Source organism: Zophobas morio, unplaced genomic scaffold, assembly GCF_036711695.1.
Source record: "Zophobas morio isolate AGI-343-1 ecotype UQ-CSIRO unplaced genomic scaffold, CSIRO_AGI_Zmor_V1 ptg000311l, whole genome shotgun sequence".
NCBI lineage: Eukaryota > Metazoa > Arthropoda > Insecta > Coleoptera > Tenebrionidae > Zophobas > Zophobas morio.
This window is the reverse complement of record NW_026972415.1, coordinates 282,306-302,558: the sequence shown is the minus strand read 5'-3', so window position 1 is coordinate 302,558 and position 20,253 is coordinate 282,306. Positions and strand designations below refer to the sequence as shown.

Below are 20,253 nucleotides of genomic sequence, written 5' to 3'. Positions count from 1 at the left end.
GCTTTTATTAAAATTTCACTCTACGGGGTCATGGCGTGGTACTGGTCGAGAGCGTCTTCTCTGAACTGCTGCTGCAGGCGCCGCTTGAGTCTCTTCTTAATCCAGGAATCTTCCTTTAGAAGGGCGCTTTCGATATAGACTCCGCAGCCTAAGTGATGATCCATGCAAGGATCAAAGACCGTCCACCAATCATACAACTGTTAAACTTACCTATGTGTGGGCACTTCACTTTACGCGTCTTCAGACTCGCAATATTTAGCAACTGCTCTATGGCTTCCTTTTCGAAAACATGACCGCATAGCTCACTATATATATATATATAGCAAAAAGACATCCTAAATAATATCACGGGGATATACATAGTTCAAAAAATATATAAATTATTCTATAGCACAAAAGACTGTTGCTGTACCTTAAAATTCTCATAACTTAAAAAATGGATTTAAGTTATATAATATTAATATTGGGAAAGAGGAGGCGTACTGTTTTACAGGATCCTTAAGCGGTGCTTGGGAAATGGGGCAGAGAAAAGTTTCAGTTTCTTGAGTCACTATTAGGTCTTCGTAGTACTCTTCAGCAGGGGACTGAGCGTTTTACGAGGATAAAGTAAAGTAATTTTTTTGTAGCTAAAAAAAAATACAATTTTATTTGACATAAATGTTATAAACGGGTGATTCTTTATATCACTTCCAAGTTGCTTTTGATATTCTTCTGCCAGGTTTTTATTATATTTCTCCCTCCAATCCACCTCAAAAGTTAGCGCTTTTAAAAAGGATAAAATCAAGGGAATTATGATAAACCAAAAAACCTGTGGTACATCCATAGTAAGAGAACTAAGCGTATTACCTACTGCAATAGCCAAATTTTGTGCCTTCGCAAGTTCTAAGATACTTTCTTTAAGTTTCTCTGTCTATTTATAATATAAAAGAAAAACAAAACTTTTTGTAATTATAAAAAAGCTATACCAAAGAGTTGTATATTACATCTTTATGGATATCTATCAAAACTTCTGTTATTGAAGTTTTAGCAACTTCTAAGCATTCTTTTAATTTTTCGTTAGCGCGGGATAAGCGCTTAACCTCTTGTTGTACCAACTCTCCAGTCCCCATAAATATTTGCGTTAACTCCTTAAGCACGAAAGTGCCTGCGATAACTTAATATCTGCTTCGGTATTGGCTTGACATAGTAGCCCTCATGTCGTGTTGGACATTACTGTTTGTTTAAAAAAATGGTTTGCTAAGACGCCTATATGGAAAGTCAATTTCATCAGATAGCTATTCCTTAGATGTCAGTAGACTTTTCAGCAATTAAGTGCAATCGCGCCGAATATCATTCTGAAAATTTTTTTTTTTAAAGTAGCTCTATAGGCTTAATTTGATTTTCGTTTAACCTTTGACGAACGAACTTCCAAAAAATAACAAAGGAAACCCTTGATAATATGTCATGAAATTGTGGTCCGTGCGGAAGACATAGATTTTAAAGACTATAAGGAATTTACTAAATGTTTATCATAATTAAATGAAATTTATACAAAATTTTAAGTTTAGCATTTAAGGCAAATATTTTCTAGGACAAGTCGTTTTGAGCGTAAAAAGTTAGTACACTCCAAGAACTTTTATCTTCATTTCCTATTTTTTTTTTAAGTTAACGTAGCAACGTTTTTACCATCGTGTAATCTCCGTTTGTATTTAGCAGAAAAAATCTAGTAGGGACAGGTTTAAGCTTAGCGATAAATCTAACTAGTTGACTTAGTTGTCGAAGGTATAGCTGAAAAGTATATGCTCGCCTGGCTTTTTGTTTATAAAGAACACCAAGACTAACATTATAAATTCCTTTATAAAATTGCGAAATTACTGTTGCTTATAATAAGCTTAATAGAAATAAGGAGTCTTGTTTCTCTGTAACAAAAGTTGTATACGTAATCGATCGACCGAAAATGTGAGCTGTCACCATAGTTCAGTGGGTTGTGCATTTTCGCGCAATCCCAAGGGTGCGGATTCGATTTCCGTCGGAGCCAGCTCGCGCTTAATTGGTCTGGTGCTTATGTGTATAACTTCTAAATAAAAATTCTAAATTTCTAGCTCAAGATTAGCCAGGGGTTAACAGAACCAATTTATTAAAGGTAATGGTGTTTGAGACTTTCAGAAATGACTATTACCTAGCTGAGGCCTCACTTTTAATGTGGTAAAAAATCTAACAGGTATAAATTTATATGTAGATAACTGCCGCTAGCATAGAATTACGTAATCCAGAAATTGAACCTTAATGCCTGCATTGAAATTCAAGGATAAAATTAATAGCGCATAAACAATAGCTAAATCAGTGTAAATATATATGCTACTTAGCGCAAAGCTGGTTTCGATCTCGCCGATCTTTAAGCGCTCTAAGTGAAGAAAAAAGTTGAAACGAAAGCATTATTCTAGCAAATTTTATAGTTACTAGAAGATACCCTTTTATACAACTTAACCTTAAAAAAAATAAGCAGAGGGGACGTCATGCCTGTTAGTAAGGCGAAGTAAAATAGAAAAAAAAGAGAAATAATATTAGACAAACAGTCGGTAATGGAAGAACATCAATAACTTGGTTTTTTAAAAAAGCACCTAACTAGAAGAAATTAGGAATACGGACTAAACACAGAAGCTAAGTACTAAGAACTTAAAAAACTAGAAGCAAAGTTGAAACATGAGTAGAGGCGGTAGGCACCGGATCCGATCCCGTTTACTTCACATGATTTACCTCGACGAGCGTAGTTGCAAGACAAAAAGAACAACACTTTTTTTCCTTTGGGATTTTTTTCTAGGTGGCGCACCCCTCTGCTCTTTCGCTAGATCCTTTTTAACCCTGTGATCAGACACTAGGTAAACCATCATTATTTGTTTTGCCCCTTAGTTCTAAAGAGTTTAATTACCAGCGCTTATTATTTCAGAGGACTTTACAATCTTAAGTTCATAGCAAAACCTGTGAAAGGCGGCTCCAAAGTGTTTCTTACGTCCGTAAACTTACTTTTTTTGAGATAAAAACCAAATATAAATATATAAACTAACAGGCGTAAAGACACAACTAGAACAAGATTAGAGTTATGGTACAACAAAGCTAAGCTGTGCGCGGTTAAGAAGAGAAATTATAACTAAGAGCTTATAATAGAAAGAGAACTTGTAAGAGAAATAAGGAAAAGGCCCTTATTTGGGAAGAGCATCAGAACCTTACTTTAGATGTTAAGCTTTAAAACCTCTACCTACGCGCTAAAAATGCAAAATAAGTAAAGCGATATTTAGAAAACTCATTAGCCGTGGTCGCAGTTAATCCGACCATACAAAATAAAGATAGTGAATGCTATCACATTGCAGGTGTAGTGCTTTACTAGTGGCTAAAGATAAATAAGGAAACCCTGTTAATTACTCATCTGGCGACATTCATTTATGTTCAGTTAATTTACCAAACGTTAGAATTAGTCCGAATGGCTCCAGGCAACAGTGTTATTGTTACTCGTTATGTTATAATTACCTCTCCTTACTCTACTTAATACCTTAAACTCTATACCGTCTTTTAAAACAACGATCTTATAACTCTAATAACTTTGTATTAAACTATTGCTTATAGGTAGTAGAGTATATCATTTTACAGTGGTTAAGCTTTTGAAGTCGTACATATACTAACTCGTAAAGCATGGTGAAAACCATTAAATCACCCATTAATTAAACTTCATTCTACTGTAGGAGCTTATTGACAGAACTTTTAGCGTTTGCTAGAATCTGTTATAATTTATTTGATTTTTAAGATTTCGTTCCCTCTCCTAGACATCATATCTCTAGAATTTTGTTACCTTTGCGGGTAGTTTAATTGATGGATCATAAAAATTTTGACAGTTCAATTTTAGTGTTTCTAATTAAACTCTATTAAGCAACACGTTGTTTTTTTGTGAACTGACTTAGTTTGGCTTACTACAATAAAAAGGCCATAGTAAGACATGTTTTTTTATTTTTTCAAAATTAGTGCTGTTATATAGAATATTTAAGCTCATCATTTCGTGCTAACAATTTAAAAAGTCACAATGCGACACTGAAAAAATTGTAGGTAGCTACTATCTTGAAGTCGAGTTTTATATCTGCCGAAATTATTGTCTTGTAGCTTCTTATTAATAGGTCATTCAGACAGCGTAACTATACTGTCACAAATAATAAATTCATATCTTCATAAGGTAAGCGACGTTACTCTTACATATGTATTTGATAGTTGCTACTCTTTATTAACTTTAAAAAATACAAAGCCTATTTTTTTTGCTACTAAACCCCCAAAGAATTTCCATATCATTTAGCCCCCGGTATGCAGGCTTAGATAGGGGTACAGATCTGTAAATCACTTACATTTTAAGGGGATTACTATACTTACATTATTATTATATAAGGCGGTACCATATCGCTTTTATTTAATTTTTTTTACATTCTTAAGTTTGAAAACAAAACATTTAATTGGTTTTGAGATGATAGGTAATCGAGGAATGGACGACTTGATTCCCGTTGTTAATAAACTTCAGGATGCTTTTTCTACACTTGGTCCCCCTCTTGCTTTATAATGTAATTTAAACTTAAGAACTACAACTATAGGTAGACTATGTCCACTGGACTTACCTCAAATTGCAGTAGTAGGCTCGCAAAGTTCGGGGAAGTCCTCTGTGTTGGAAAGTTTTGTAGGAAGGTATATATTTTTCTTTATCCCAAACTCTCTTAAAAAGGTAAATATAAAATAAAAACTAATAATTAGGGATTTTTTACCTCGAGGAGGCGGTATTGTTACAAGACGACCGTTAATTTTACAATTGCTCTACTCGAACCAATCTGAATACGGCGAATTTCTTCACACAAACAGAAAGTTCATGGATTTCAATGAGATTCGAAAAGAAATTGAAGCTGAAATGGATCGTGGCACAGGTTTTATCATTTATGAAGGTTTATTAAACACCTTTGGTAAATACTGTAGGGTTCCTGGTTTACTTTAGAAGGTGAAAAGGGAGTTTCCTCTGTTCCTATCAACCTAAAAATCTACTCTTCTCACGGTACCATACAACTAATATATTGTTGCCACTACTCTTATCACCAACATTTGTTTTTTCAACGCAACTAAATTTACCTTTTTCTCTGTAGTATTAAATTTAACACTGGTCGACTTACCCGGTCTAACTAAGGTTTTCGCTTTTATTACGACTTGCAGTTAACTTTTCTTTCGGGTAACATTAAACTGTGCAGGTCGCCGTTAAAGGGCAGCCGACTGCCATCGAAAAGTTAATAAGGGATATGATTATGGAGTATATAGTTAGAGTTAAGTGACTGCCACTATCCTCCTTCCAAAAGTTTTTTGAATATTAATTTAGCCAAACTGTCTTATCCTTGCCATATCTCCGGCCAATTCGGATTTGGCCAATTCGGATGCGCTTCAACTGGCCAGAGAGGTTGACCCGAGTGGTCAGTTTCTTTTCATCGTGCGCCCGAGTAGCGTTCAATGACCAATTTTCGCTTTCACAGGGACCCGGACTATAGGCGTCATCACGAAGCTGGATCTGATGGATGAGGGTACAGACGCCCTCGATGCTCTAGAAAACCGTCTTATTCCGCTTCGGCGAGGATATGTGGGAGTCGTCAATCGTTCGCAAAAGGTTTACCCTTTAAGCACTCGCTCTTGGCGCTTTGTAACTCTATAAAGGCCATCGAAGAACGAAAAAGCATCGACGAGGCTCGCAAGGAAGAGAAGCAGTTCTTCGAAAACCATCCCGTATACCGCCATTTAGCAGAAAAAATGGGCACTATACAACTCCAGCGCGTCCTGAATCAGGTGGCTTGCTTGCTTTATACTGCTTTTTAGTGGACATTCACAAGCATTCAGCAATTGGAGAGACACATATGCGCCTCCGTACCTCACATAAAATCTCAATTGGCGAAAGAAGTAGCTCTTCTCGAGAAACAAGTGCGCGAGTTTGACCAGCATGACCTTTCCAACAATGAAAAGGTAGTGCCTCGTTGCATTCTGCCGCCCTCAATCCCACCTGCTCTTTTAGCCGGCAGCTAGGTTGATGCAGATCCTTCAGAGATTTTCATACGAGTACTGGGGCGAAATAAACGGCTTTACTTCCTCTTCAGTACGTTTACCTGCAAAAGGAAGTGGCACGCGTTACCCGCCTGATCTGCGGGATCTTTTTTCTATAGGTCAATTTAGAGAGCCTATCCGGCGGGGCGCGGATCAATCGCATCTTCTTCGAGTCTTTTCCATACGAGATATCTAAAGTGCGTCTACACAAGTCGACTGCTTCTTAGTAACTGCTAAGTTGTTATACACCGTTAGTACGAAATGGACGAAAAAAGGGTTATTAACGAGCTTTCGACTCTTGTATTGAACGTTAGAGGTTACTAATTGGACTTTTTTGCATCCTCCACAAGAGTGGGGTTTAAAGTTATAGGGATAGAGGATAAGAATTTAGTGCTTAGCTTAAAACTTGCATTCATGTACGTTTGCCCACGCCTTCATAGGGGCCCTCTCCGGCATCTCCACTCCTGATTATGCCTTTTTCAAAATATGCGAAAGGTTGTCTGTAGACGGAAGGTTTTTTTGCGGCGCTTTTTTTTACTCCTTATTTAGGCAAATCGAACGGTTCAGGGCGCCGTCGCTCTACTGCGCTGAGGCGACTATGAACGTTCTAGTAGAACTGGCTCTTTCAACCTCTGAAAAGGCACGACGGCAACTTCCTGTCTTTTTCGTGCATATTTCTAACTGACGGTTTTGTAAGTAGCTCTCTACTTACCCTCGCCTCCGGGAAGCTCTTGAGAGCTGTCTAAAGAAGGCCATAAAGAGTGGTTTGTCATACTTGCTTCATGCTATTAAGTGTGCGAGTAACAACGACGATAGAGCACCAGAGAACCATTGGACAGGTCAACTACTACATTAACTGCCAAAAAGCATATATTAACGTGAACCATCCGGAATTTTTGACGGACAAGCGGTATGAAGAAAACACCTTCGGTGGAACGACGTCTTATTTTTGTGTTTTTTGTTACCGAATAGTTCTTACAAAACCTCAACAAGTGATTTGAAGTCGAACACTACAGTCCGTAAGGTAAACGCTATGTGTAGACCCGTAAAGACTTCTTCCTCCCTTGACTTGGAAGTGCAGGGCTACATGCTGCTTCATTCTAGTGGGCTCGGATCCTCCAATAAAGAGTATTGGTTCGTCCTGACTGTGGACACTCTGTCGTGGTTTAAGGACAACAAGGTTCTTCTTCTCCTCCACCTTACTCCTGCCCCGGCTCTTCTTCCTTGCAACAGGAGCAGGACAGGAAGCACTCCGTAAGCACACAAGGGCTCAAAATTCGGCACCCCCCGAAGGGTCTTTAGCTTCCTTTGGCGTTGCCCCTCTGCTGTTGAACTATAAACAGGACTATTGAAGAAGCTGTACAAGGGACAACCTTCTTTCGAGCTCTATTATCCTTCCAAAAAGGCTTTGTACGATAACGCCCTCTCCTTGCAACTCTCGGCGCACTCCCAGCAGCAGCTCGACGAATGGAAGGCCGCCTTTCTTCGGATCGGTATATTTTTTCGTTCCTTGTCAGGCTTCTTCCTACAAACTAGTCTACTTCCTATGAGGTGTCTTATACGAGCATGACAAAAAGGACGACTCCCAGGAAGACGGCCCGGAACACTCTTTTGACCCTTGTAGCGCGCTTTGGAACCCCTCTGAATTTTTATTAACATTATTTACTAGCGTTGGAAACTCATCTGGACAACTTGCGCTGCTTGCTGGAAAACTATATACAAATTGAAAGCAAGAGCGTCAAGGTGTCGGTTTGCGTCAAGTGTGCTGTTCGCCCTTTTACCCCACTTAACTCAACTATCAGGACCATATCCCAAAGCTCATTATGAATTTTCTAATAAACTCCATGAAAAGAGTGCTGGACTCGCTTTACGCAGAGTTTCTTGATTGGATTTGTATTTTCATTCGAAATTTTATAAGTCAGGAAAGTATAGGATTGTCAGCGAGCATCCTGTATCCTATTTGATGGAGGAGAGCGTTGAAGAAAAACGGCTTCGGGAAGACACTTTAAATATGTATAAGCTGGCCACCGACGCTTTAAAAGTTTTAAGTACTATTTGAATTGCACGTGAGCAGTTGCATTCTTGTCTTAATCTTTATTTCAATGTCACAGCCGAGATAACCAGGAAGACAAACTTACTTTCTTCCGCCGATGGCGCCTCCTCAGAATCGCCGCCCGAGCCAGCCTCTCCTCGGAAGCCTCCTGCTCCAGCCCCCCCCAAACCTCCTCTCCCCTCTCAGCTTCCCCCGGAAGTCTCTTCGACCTCTTCTATTAACGTAACAGGTTTTTTATCTTTATCTTCTTTTCTTGTTCGGGCGGTTTTGCATGTTTGCCGTTGCAGAGCTACCACGGACACCTCCGAATCCTCCCCGAGAGACTTCAGCAGGGGCTTCCGTTAATCAGAAGACTGGTTCGTTCGTGTGTGCGTTTCTTTGTATAACGTCGCACGGTAACGCTTGTTTTAAAAGAAGCTGAATTCACGCAAAAGGAAAATACGCCCACGCAAGAGATCGATCTGACTAACACAGTGCCAATGCGTAGAAGTGCATTGTCTTTCAGTTGTCCTTAGCATCACAGTTATAAATATATTTTTTATAGCAAAAATGCAAAGCAGCACCTCTATAGGCGATGGAGGGGGGGGTGCGAGGAAAGCTTCAAGCTGTAATAGCATTAATATTCACTTTGCTAATTTTTTCTTAATTACTTAATATCTTTCTAAAAGCCGGGCGTTCTGCTATACTAGACAGGGTCTGTCTATTTGAGTCATTCGGTCAGAAAAATTCCCCTAGTTTGGAAAAAAAAGTTAGCAATACCGAAGTGCTGCGACCTGTGTCGGGGACTTTCCCGAAAATTCCTCCTCGGCCAAAGTGATTGAAACACTTAGGGTTTTCAGTGCAGTAATAAATTTATGACTCCTTAAATTTATATTGTAGTATCATTAAAAAATTGTAGGCTTTTTCGTTGCGAAGTTGAATGATAATTTCATGTGTAGTATAAAGTCGCTATAGAGGGCTTTGGGTCTTTAATAATACGAGTTGGTTCAGTACGAAGAACGCAAGCAATAGTACTAATAATTTTTCTCGTTACCTCTTATATATTGCATATTACAATTTTAATCGTACAAGCTTATTTATGCCATTGGGTTATAATTCAATACTGATCAATAATTTTGGTTTAAACTATTGAAAAGTCTGTTTGTGCCAAAGTTACTTATATATTAAAGCTGACAGCACTTTCCATTATGAGAACTATCTAAACCGAAATAAAAAGAGAACAAAAAAATAATTTTATACTTCTAAGAGAATGAGCCAACTTTTGTAGTGGTAAATAAAGCCAGAGCTTCCTCAGTACTATTTATATTTTGCTGGAATACCGCCCTCTTTTCCATAAGGGCTTGAGCACTTAATCTGTAGTAAAAAAAAAACAACAACACGAAAAAATAAAAATAAAAAATGAAATTTTTTAATTTGAAAAAAATTTGAAAGGTATGATAAGTTAAGATGGTTAGTTAACAAAAAGATTACAGGAAAAAAAATTAAAAAAATTCCCTCGCACTAAATGGATACAGATTAATTTAATGAATTTTTATAATTTGGGAGGGAGAGGTTTATTATACATTTATGGAATAATTTTTTCATATTGTAAAGAGTTGATACTTGCCCTCAGACACCGACTAAAATAGCGTTCACGTTGATGACGTAGAAGAAGGAAGAAACAGAAACAGGTTTGATAAACTGAATTATGCCTTCATCCGTATAAAAAAAGTGATATAAAAAACGCAGTTATACAAGTATATGTACACTAAACTCATAAGGCATTAAGATGCATGATCTGCATTTTATAATAGCCGTTATTGGCTATAATCATCACGAGACGGGCTTAAATGCGGTAAGGCTCCCCTGCGTTTTGTAACTATACAAGAGGGTATAAATCACAAACTGAAAACTGGTCAAAACAGCTTTTTATATACAAATCTGTTAGTCTCTATTCTTTACCTTCAAGAAACTGGAACACAATCGCATTCTTGTTTTCTAAAGAATAATGACTTTTCCGAAAGGCAAAAATAGTGGAGACATTAGACCAAACAGCCACAATTTTTTTTTAGTAATGATTTCGAAGATGCTCCAGCAACCGAGCGCAGATTGCTTAGGTAAACTAATTACGTAGATTATATTTCGTACTCCGTATTCAGTTTGGTAAGTCGTCTTAAACATCTTATACATATATGTGCATATATATATATGTGTGTGGGTTTACTAAAAGTGTGTGCTTAAAGAAAATCGCGGAGCCGATGGAAGCATGCGCCTATTTAGCATTCGTATTTAAGTTCTTGAGCCCACTGAGGTTTATATGCCTACTAACAAGAGCTGCATATAATAAAGAAAACTTCAATTCATTCCAGTAGTCCTTCGAACAAGTTTGTTTTGTTACGGCTGCTGGAGAGCAGTCCTCGATAGTTTTTTTTTTTTTTTTTTAAAAGTCGCGCAGGGACATTGTGCATTTCGTCCAGGGCAGATGGTAGTGGTCGCTCCTTAGGCCTTAGTTGCCACTAATTTTACGTGTTACCGTTAAGTTAGTCGCTTATTAAAATGATGACGCCCAACTACTTGAGCTGAGAGTAAAAAAAAATTAACAAAAAATTAATCTCTCATTTTCCAATTAAAATTTACTTAATTGAAATAATATTTTAAACATCAACATAAGTAGGACTTAGTGAGAGGCTAGTGTAATTTATTTAAAGGCCTACGGGATCATGACACCTTTAGTTAGAGGCGGGGGTAGTGCAGTTCATCTGTTTAAAGTGAGGATTGCCCTGCTCTTCTCTGCATTAGGGGTTCCTGCTCCTTACCGGCTTCAGTTGGCACATGCTTGCAAGTAGCGTTGAAAGTATTGTTGTAATAATGAGGGGGTTTTTAAAGACGTGTAAAGTTCAGTATCATCGGATTAAGGTGCGAAACGAGGGTAAAAATTCGCAGGGAGACTGAATAACCACGATTATTTAATAGCTTTTAAAAATTCCTGTACTTAATTTTCCTTATCGTACGTTCACGAAAGATCCCGAATGTTTAAAAGGTTAGTAACATGGGCTTTAATTTAGGAGTAAAAATAGCTACGTTAAGTCCCACAAACAGTTATAGTGTGTATTTTAGCATGGGTAGGAGGTAGTGCAGGTAAATGGTCTAGTGCTCATTTGTACTATTATTTAGAGAGCAACGAAAAAACCATTAAAAAACAGTTTTTCCGACGCCATAGCTTTATACTACTCGAAAAGACAGATTTTCGCGGTCCATTCTTTTTTTATTTTGGTTGAGTGGCCTATATAATCATGTATTACAAATAATTTTTATCTTTCCTTTTTTGTCTTTTGTGTTTTAAGTGTGGTTTCACCACCGAGTAAAATTATATTTTGATATTTTAATGAAAATAACAGTCTAATTCACATAGTATTAAATAACGCGGTACCTTATTGAAACAGTATGCAAGTATAAATGGTTAAATCCAACTAAGGGGGATATGAGTTTAATTACTGGAAATTATTTTCATTTATTAAAAAAAACTAATTTTATAATAGGCTATATAAGCTATGTCATAACGCTAATCCATAAATTTACAAAGGGGAGCCCCCCCTAGTGCGCTAGCGCCATCTTTTAGTCGATTAATTAGTGAACTATTTCTCACTTGATTTATATGTTTTTATCTTTTTTACAAAAAAGAAAAATAATGTGTTTGACGTAAAATTTATATTTCCTAGACTTGGTTTATATCTACCAATACTGTTTTATTTTATTTTTAAAAGGTTTTCTTTTTATTTGTATATGTTCTTATAACATGTTCCAATTATTTTCCCAGTATTTTTATTTAGTTTGTATGCTTGAAATAACTTTTGGCTTGTATAATATTTATTTTACCTCCTATGGTGTATTTTTTTGATATTTATTGTATTATATGTTTTTTTTGTTAGTAATAAAAAACTTAGTAAAATATAATTTATATAATTTTATTACCAGCAAGCGCTTTACCACAGATAAAAAAATCTAAACAATTTCACTTGCTTCATTTTTGCGTATATTTTAATTTTCGTGTCTTTAGCTAGAGTGTAGGTGCCTAGTTTTTGGGATTTCATTCCTAGTTTTTTTATAGTATAGAGTTAAGAGTTGGGGATTCCCTTTCAATGGTGAATCTGTTAGTGGACGTTTTCACGTGTTATGCCGGGAGGTAACGGATGGTCATGGAATTACTACACTAATTCTAATATTCTTAGTACTATAAAGTTACTGGGCTCTTCAACACTACTAGTGAGGCTCCACAACAGCATTTGCTGATGCGCACGACTACAAAACATATAATAGAGAAGGAAATCTATTTGGCGCACGTTTGCAAAGGGTAATATCATTATACTTCTATATGATGGATATATACTTATTATGACTGCACCTATTAATGATCTACTCATACTGATATTAAACATTTTTATACTTCAGTGTATATTTATTATGCACAGATAAAAAATATATTAACCTTGCTATAGAGACCTTTAAATGAAGTCGGAATACATACATATGACACAAGGCATATTATTGAAACAATTTAATTACCACATATGAAAGTGGGCATCCATCTTAATACCTCGATAAGTGGACAAGCATTACATTTTAATATAAGTTTTTTTTATATTTAATTTTTTAATGTAAATACTACATTTGTTTAAATAAACCTCTTTCCTTGCTTTAAACCAGAATATAGAGCTTTGGACACCCTCTGAGGAACAAAAAAAAACTTGAGGTATCGAGCTTTAATAGTTACTGAAAGGACCGACAATCCAATGTTCGTATGCAGTGTGAGGATTGACCGTTTTTAAAGGCAATGATTTGTGAACAACTCATTTTGTTTACAAGTGTAAATAACTTTCGATACGCGTAATTTACAAACTGAGCTGTGGAGTCTCTGACAAGACAAATATTTTAGCTAAAACAGTGAAGCGGAATCCACACTGCATACGAAAATTCTCAAAAAACTAAGTAGGTTGAAGTTTTTTATTGATTATCAACGAAATTAAAGAACTTTCTCTACTATAACTCGTTAAACCCACGGAATGTCGAAATGTCGCAAACTGCGTTATAATAACGGGTCCAGCATTTATCGGACAAAAACAACGAATATGACAAGCACCCGAATTCAGTAACTTTAATTACCACCCCCTCTTTCCCCGTAAACTAAAATTTATCCATTAAAAAATATAAAAGATTTAAAAATAATATGCAAACACATTTTTTTTATAAAACAAAAGTCTTGCCATTCAAGAGGGCCTTTCTTTTATTTTTACTAGAGGGTGAAAGTCCCAAGTGATGGTTTGTTGCACCACAAGACGTCCCTCCGGAGTCTTGTAAGGGGCTTTAACTTGAGGTTCTGAAACCAGCTTTCCGTAATCTGCATATAATAAGAAACCATAAGACAATCGAATAAAAACTTCCCGTCGTACTTTCGCGAGAACTATTTCCCTGTTAAATATATTATTAAAGGGTCTACGATAACTTTATTTACTTGTGACTACTTATTAGATAAAAGAAAATTAATAAGTCTAGAAAATGACGGATACCTTTAACCAAATCGCAGAGTCTATTTACAACTTGCTTTACTTTGGGATCATGAAAACTTTCCCTTTTATCTTTCTACGTTGTTAAGAACAGATTTTTATAGTAATATGTAATTTAATTGACAAAAGAATACTTTCATAGAAAGATGAACTTTAAGGCCCTTATCAAAAAAGAATTTCATTTTACTGCACAGTTTTGTGTAAAGTGTAAAACACCTTAAAGGATAGAAAACAACTGTTCAGAATATTACTCTGCCTTTACTTGAAGGTCGTGTTGCTGGATGTTCATAGTAATTCTGACATATTATATAAAAATGATGTAAACTGACATTATAACTCGGCACAGGTATTGTATATAAATTCTTTAAAATATCTAATCTCTGGTTAGCCCACTCTAAATAAAAACCTTAAAACGCTAACATTTTTAAAAGCTTCATACTATAATAGTATATAAATATTTAGAAAACCTATAATAATATAGAGTATAAAGTAAAAGTTAATAACTAATAATATCCCCCTCCGAAGCTAAACAACAAACATACTCCATAACATATAAAAAGTGAAATTCGAAAACAGAAATATGAACCTAACTTCTTTCCACTTGGCAGGAGCTTTCACTTTTAAGTAAGGTTTAGATTTACAGTTCTTCGCTTTTCTCTGTTCCTTACTTTAAAATAAAATTCGAATCAAATGAACAAAAGCCGATAAAATAAAAAACAGAAGGCATAAATATGTATAAAAGATGCATAACTCAGCGCCAGATAGATCCTCTGTAAATATTTTACGGCCTATTTAAGTTTTTCGTTAGTGTGCTTTTTTTTAATAACAATTATTGCTTACAAGAGAGACTAAAGCCTAGATGTCTAATATGTTTTCCTGGACTTTTAGCTTTACTTATAAAAAAGTTTTGCTACATAACAACACTTGTTGCGGCTAGCGCCCCAATTTAATTGAGCAATGGCCTAAAGACATATTGCTTAAGAACTTAGGGTTAAGGCGACAGAAAATTTTTCTTAAACTGCAATCCATATAATCTTAGATAAGCTATTGAAATATATAAACAATAAGATAAAAATACAATTATATTTTTTTAGTATAACAGAAATTATAAAACCGAAAGGCGGGATCTAAACAAAAACCCCAGTGAGACCAACATGGGAGCAAAGCAAGTTTAAAAAAGCACGTGCGCTAGATTCAATAATTAGTATATTGTGTACAGAGTAACCATCTGCTCATTTTAGACAAATTTTTCTAAACGAATACCAGTTATTCATTTGTTACTTTAAGTACTTGTCCACTAATTTAAAATCGGACTGATTTTTAATGTTTCAACTTGTAGTATTAAATTATTAAGTTAAGAGTGAGCACATGTTGACTAAATATTCAATATCGTGTGTAATAAAATTAGAAATAAATACCTAGATATATTCTGGCAGGTACTAGACATTTTACTAACTACTAATTTAAAGAGTATTTAATTATATAAACTATGTCTATTAGCCATTTTAAGGCGGCTGTAATAAATAATTTAAAGATATTAGAAGATTTTCTACTATAACGTAAAATATAACAGAAAAAAATTTAATTTTACGCATCTAAATTATTCACTTAATAAGAGTTTAAGGTTCTCAATACTTAGTCTATGGAAGCTGTATCTTACGCACTATTACATTCATTAATAACATAAAAGGTATACGTTATGAATTTTTCAAGCCTTGGATAAGGCTAAATGGCAAGCAATGCAATCATACTTTCAAAATGGCACAACAATATTTTTACGGGGGTGAAAGGGTTTCAGTATATTTATTATTAATTGTAACTAATTCCCCCACCTCAAATTGACATTCTGGTGATTTATCTTTACCTAATATTCCATTAAGTCCTCTCGTAAGTCCGAGGAGCCAAGGTTGACACCAAATTTTGTAAAACCTTAATAGCATATACCTGGAACTTTAGTTGGACGGAATTCGGTGTTGCAAAAGGGAACTCGGCGAAGAAGGTACCCAACTCAATGAAATAGGCATTTACTTAACTAAAAACTAAAGTTCGAAGAAGTTATCCTAAACCTAGAGGCAGGAGAGCCGTGATGGATGTATAGTAAAAATTCATCGCACTTCCAAAAAAACAACTGAGATACCACTTAAAAATACTAGATTCAAAAAATAAAATAAAATCCTCTTATAAATATATGAAATTAGAATATCTTTCAGAATAGCTGTTTACAAAAAAGAAGGTTGAGAAAGTGATGAGCCGTTTTCCTTTTTCCAAAAAATTTGCAACCTTTCATAACTTAAAAAATCACAAATAAATATTAAGCACGTTTTGTAAGTAAATAATTTCTTATAAAATGGTAGAGTAGTAGAGCCCATTTAAGGCTTTTTTAAAGAGCTCTTTTTTTAAATTATATGAAGAGAACTTAATATACTTGAAATTTGATGTCTTCACGATATAAGATTAAGGAACCTGGGAGATGGCTGTTTCATTATCTCAAGATGTCACTAAGAGAGGGTATATTTATAAATTTTGCTGCAGGGCTCGCTGACTTTATTTAGTAATTGACTAACTTAATTAAGAAATGCTCTTAACAAAACTAAGGTCTAAAAATAGAATTAACGGTAACATCGAAAATATAGTTAACTCGAGAGAAATTTTTTAGAGTTTAAAATAAGTGGAACTGGGTTTTGTATTATTTAAGGTTCTGTCTGTAGGAGTGACGTCATATAATGGTAAATAAACTGAAAATAATTTATAGAAGAATTAAATTTGGAGGTGTATTTGAAAGACCGAAGGGGCTAACGGGACTTACATTAAAAATGTCAACGAAAGGCAGTTATCCGTTTCTCCTCCTTGCAAAGCAAAGGACGTTAAAGAGAAATAGTTGATATATAGGTTATATCAATGCTGCTAAGTTAGAGGTTAAAGTTTAACAACTTATCTGTTCAAAGGCCAAACTTAATCAGGCACAGCCCGCATACTGGGTAAAAACACCTATTTACTAAATTTATTTAATTTTACTGCCCTAGGACAAGAGATAGTTTCATTATAATAGACTGCTTAATCTTTATTTTCCCTAGGCAAAGAGGGATGGTGAGTTGTTGTCCTCCACCGAAGAAGTTTTCCCTATAAATTAATCGCACCTTCTGGATGTCAATCCGTATACAGCATAAGTTAACTCTTTCTTGTAAAGTTAAATCAATCCATCTTACTTTTCGTTTAATAACAATTCCTATAAAAAAAAAGTTTTTTCCTATTAGTAGTTATTATCTTTATTTGTATATCTATTAATTTATTATAAAGTATTAAACTAATATAATAATTATTTGAATTACTTTTACTATATTTACTATTTATATTGTGATCTTTATAGATAACAGCATTGTTATACGGTATAGTACGGTTATAAGGTTCAAGAAATATTCTAGGCTTTTGTGGCTCAAAGAAATTTTATATTTATCCGCTGGGTGTGCACTCACTCCTCTTAGCACTTAGCGGTCTTTGCTAGAGCAGTGTGTAGTGCCTTGGCAGTTATTCTTACTGGTAATCTAATACTGTTAGAGTCGGAGTTATAAGACTAAGTCTAACAATAATTAGTCTATGATAACTTTAAATATAAGTGTTTACCTTTAATATCTAAATCGTTTTTTCTGCATATTACGGATAAATGTGACGGTTATTCGTTTAATTTGTTTTCCTAAGTAAACTGTACGGGCAGTCAGGTTAGCTTGTCATTTATAGCGAGTTAAATATTGACAAAATAGTTACTTTTCTTTTTTCTCTTGTTGTTAAAAGCGATAAGCTAAGTAGAATTGCATTGTATGTGACTAACTTAAATGATTAAAGACTTAGAGCTACCTTATATAATATTTTAGGCATATAGTGTTCAAGATACTTGAAGCTCTTGTTTTTGAATACTTAAATGTACACTTTGAAAGTGTTCCACGAGTCTAGTATTAAGTTTCTTTCAATAAAGCCCAGTAAGAGAGTTGACAACAAATAAATTAATAAGTTTGTCTGGGTTAGTGACAAGGGTTTTTCCTAAAATAAGGACTTTATTTGCACCACTTGTCCCTGGTTTACTATACTCGCTTGACCTGCCCCAATTGTGTATTCCTCATATTTAAAAGTTAGTGCATAAATACCCCTTAATAATTCTCTCTCCCATAGTAGCATCGTAATTGTCTCAAAAAACCGCAGAGTAGAGGAAATGAGTTGGGCACGAACTCCTGTCATTTTGCCTAGGGTGGTGAAAGACCGAGCCCTTTTATAAATTGTTACTAGCCAAGACTCTCCGGATCCTAGCTCTCCATTTAGGGCACTGAGCCCTTGATTTCTTAATTAGTTTATTAACAAATTTTTTTTAATTTCCCAACGTGCTTCAGTCGTTATGGATAAAATAAATTGAAATGGTTGTCTCCCTGCGATGGGACATTAAAGTCAAGTCCAATCAGTCAAAGTTTCATGTACTTTATTAATCACAAATGTTTTTTTAACTACCTTTTATTGTAAAAGCAAATAAGTTGTCTTTTCTCATGTTCTTAATAATTATAGAATTTGTTATTTATTTGTTTGGATGTATGTAAAAGCCTCTGTAATAAAGTTATATAATGAGTCATTTCAAACTTTATAATGATTGCTATTCGCTTAGTAAATTTGTATTGCAAGTATAACCAATTCTTATTGATAATTAATGTTATTATTATAATTATGAATTTCCATGGGAAAACTGTGTGGAATGTAGTAGGTGGGCTAGTGAGCTACAATTTTATACTAAAGTTAGTAAAATGCTGCTTGCCTAAGGAGGTCTTTGATGGGTTCATTTATATAGTTTCGGTGTAAGTTGCTCTGTTGGCGAACCAGAGCGTCTTAATAGCGTTTGAGAAAAGATGTCTTTTAGGGGTTTATAGCCGATAAGTAACGGTGTACGATTAGACTCACGTCATACCGGTCAGACCATGAGCTCGCCTAGTATCAGTACACTTTTAAAGCACAGCTGATTGTTTACTGTTGGTCTACTCCTCTAAGTTTATTTAGTGAGAAAATAAAAAGAGTTCTTTTACAAAGAAAAATTTAATTAAGAGGGAGAGGAAGACGAGATGATCTACTTGCCAGCATCTTGACGCATGTTGAAATTCAATCTTTAGTTAATGAAGATCCAATTCAGATGATAAAATTGTTTCGAACCAAAAAATCTAAAATGGTGCCGAATTAACAACCGCAAGGTTACTCAAACATTATATACTATAAAATATATATACTATTAAAACTACTATCGCGATTAATGTTAAGTTTTATTTTTGGCGGAAACCCCAATCTGTATAGAGCTGAAAGAATCCTTAAGTTGGTGGATTGATTCCTTAGGTCTAAAAGAAATAAAATATTGGGAAAGTAAGAAGAGCTCACTTTGACTTCACAACTCGAACTAAGAGTGCGTACTGACTCGCCATGCGTATCAGGGCTTGAACTTCTCCGGAGCACGTTGTCTCGTAGATCGGGGTGGTTACAGCCATGCATTTTAAAGTTAATTTTTACTTGAAGCGCTTGTTTGGAGCAATGCTTCGCTTTTTTTAGCATTCTTGGCTATTGTTCTGACCACAGTGATAGAGGCTACACCCATGACTTTCTTCCGAAATTACTTGCTTCTGTTAAGATTCAGAACTTTTTAATAACTTAGGCTCAGTCCCCATAAAATCCAAGGTGCCGGTCTTAAGGATAAGACACCCATTCGGAGCAAAAGAAGGCAGTACATATATATAAAAAACAGATGCAAGAGAAGACCAATCACTGGCGTGAGTTTTCAGCACGACATTAACTATAATCTTGGATGAAATTGACCCAGTGAAACTGGAAGTATAATACACCTGTACCGATCAAAGAGAGGCTAGCGCCTTTCAAAGTCTCTACTACCTCTAGTTCCAATATATATTAAGGAAACTTTGATATACTTGCTAAACCATTACTTTAATAATAACTTTGAAATTTCCTTACTAGGGAATAATATTATAATTAATAGGGCTATAAGAGGCTATAACTAACCAAAAAGCCTGGATTTTCATTAAAATAACAATTTTACTATGACAGTACTAGGTATATTAATCCTCAGCCGTGTAGATGTTACTGTAGTGGAGAGAAGCGAATTTAACGTATGTTTGTTGGTTACTAATGTATTGAACAACGCCGGGCCTATAGAGTTGTGCAATAGCTCTAACTAGGTAGGCATCATTAGCTCTTATGGCTAATGTTAATTCATCATTAGGTATATCCATATTAGAGTGTATTACAGGCGAATGTAGTTGCTGATCGATAGAATGAGGGCTAATAACACCCTATTCAAAATCTCAATCTCAAAGAAAAAATACCGAGACCTCAGAATAGGACAATTTATCCACTGAGAAATTTCAAATATAATGAAAAGTATTGAATAAATTATATTGTTGGACGCATAATGGTAAATCTTTTGTGGGATCGCTCATTACAAACAGTGACAGAGCTAAAAAGCAGGAATAACTCACTTTTGGAAGGCATTGCAATATTTAGCTTAATACTTTATCCTTAAATGAAGAAATGACCTTGTTATTAATGGTA

The 20,253-nt window shown here is 35.1% G+C and overlaps 2 protein-coding genes and 2 long non-coding RNA genes across 7 annotated transcripts; 1 reads left to right on the top strand and 3 right to left on the bottom strand.

Moving 5' to 3' along the window:
- Positions 1-20: 20 nt before the first annotated feature.
- LOC135119863 (uncharacterized) lies at positions 21-2,867 on the bottom strand. Its single transcript, XM_064044245.1, has 9 exons — positions 2,737-2,867; positions 1,951-2,034; positions 1,666-1,816; positions 984-1,127; positions 809-910; positions 641-748; positions 484-584; positions 211-305; positions 21-148 (listed from the first exon to the last, which is right to left on the bottom strand). Exons 1-9 carry the CDS (start codon positions 2,865-2,867, stop codon positions 21-23), a joined length of 1,044 nt encoding a protein of 347 aa, XP_063900315.1.
- Positions 2,868-4,419: 1,552 nt separating this feature from the next.
- Positions 4,420-8,978, top strand: LOC135119848 (dynamin-1-like). Of its 2 annotated transcripts, XM_064044229.1 has the most exons (31): positions 4,420-4,553; positions 4,605-4,695; positions 4,762-4,784; positions 4,867-4,928; positions 4,978-5,053; positions 5,142-5,182; positions 5,244-5,315; positions 5,369-5,459; positions 5,520-5,650; positions 5,698-5,826; positions 5,878-6,000; positions 6,050-6,130; positions 6,198-6,275; positions 6,334-6,394; positions 6,519-6,573; positions 6,628-6,718; positions 6,779-6,842; positions 6,895-6,988; positions 7,051-7,102; positions 7,160-7,258; positions 7,312-7,372; positions 7,422-7,571; positions 7,630-7,698; positions 7,748-7,821; positions 7,881-7,954; positions 8,011-8,126; positions 8,190-8,360; positions 8,419-8,487; positions 8,546-8,620; positions 8,676-8,738; positions 8,800-8,978. In XM_064044229.1, the coding sequence occupies exons 1-31, from the start codon at positions 4,481-4,483 to the stop codon at positions 8,946-8,948; spliced, it is 2,658 nt and encodes an 885-aa protein (XP_063900299.1). In that variant the 5' UTR covers positions 4,420-4,480; the 3' UTR covers positions 8,949-8,978. The 2 variants fall into 2 exon arrangements, with proteins under 2 accessions (XP_063900299.1, XP_063900298.1); XM_064044228.1 differs by having other exon boundaries at positions 4,762-4,928; positions 4,997-5,053.
- Positions 8,979-13,330: 4,352 nt separating this feature from the next.
- LOC135119883 (uncharacterized) lies at positions 13,331-14,704 on the bottom strand. Of its 2 annotated transcripts, XR_010278396.1 has the most exons (7): positions 14,512-14,704; positions 14,423-14,459; positions 14,258-14,338; positions 13,923-13,967; positions 13,806-13,857; positions 13,675-13,747; positions 13,331-13,505 (listed from the first exon to the last, which is right to left on the bottom strand). It is a non-coding gene; the product is annotated as an uncharacterized LOC135119883 (long non-coding RNA). The 2 variants fall into 2 exon arrangements; XR_010278395.1 differs by having other exon boundaries at positions 13,806-13,967.
- A 4,074-nt stretch (positions 14,705-18,778) lies between these two features.
- On the bottom strand, positions 18,779-19,624 carry LOC135119884 (uncharacterized). 2 transcript variants are annotated; one of them, XR_010278397.1, is made up of 3 exons: positions 19,105-19,624; positions 18,939-19,031; positions 18,779-18,860 (listed from the first exon to the last, which is right to left on the bottom strand). It is a non-coding gene; the product is annotated as an uncharacterized LOC135119884 (long non-coding RNA). The 2 variants fall into 2 exon arrangements; XR_010278398.1 differs by having other exon boundaries at positions 19,113-19,624.
- Between the last annotated feature and the right edge of the window lie 629 nt (positions 19,625-20,253).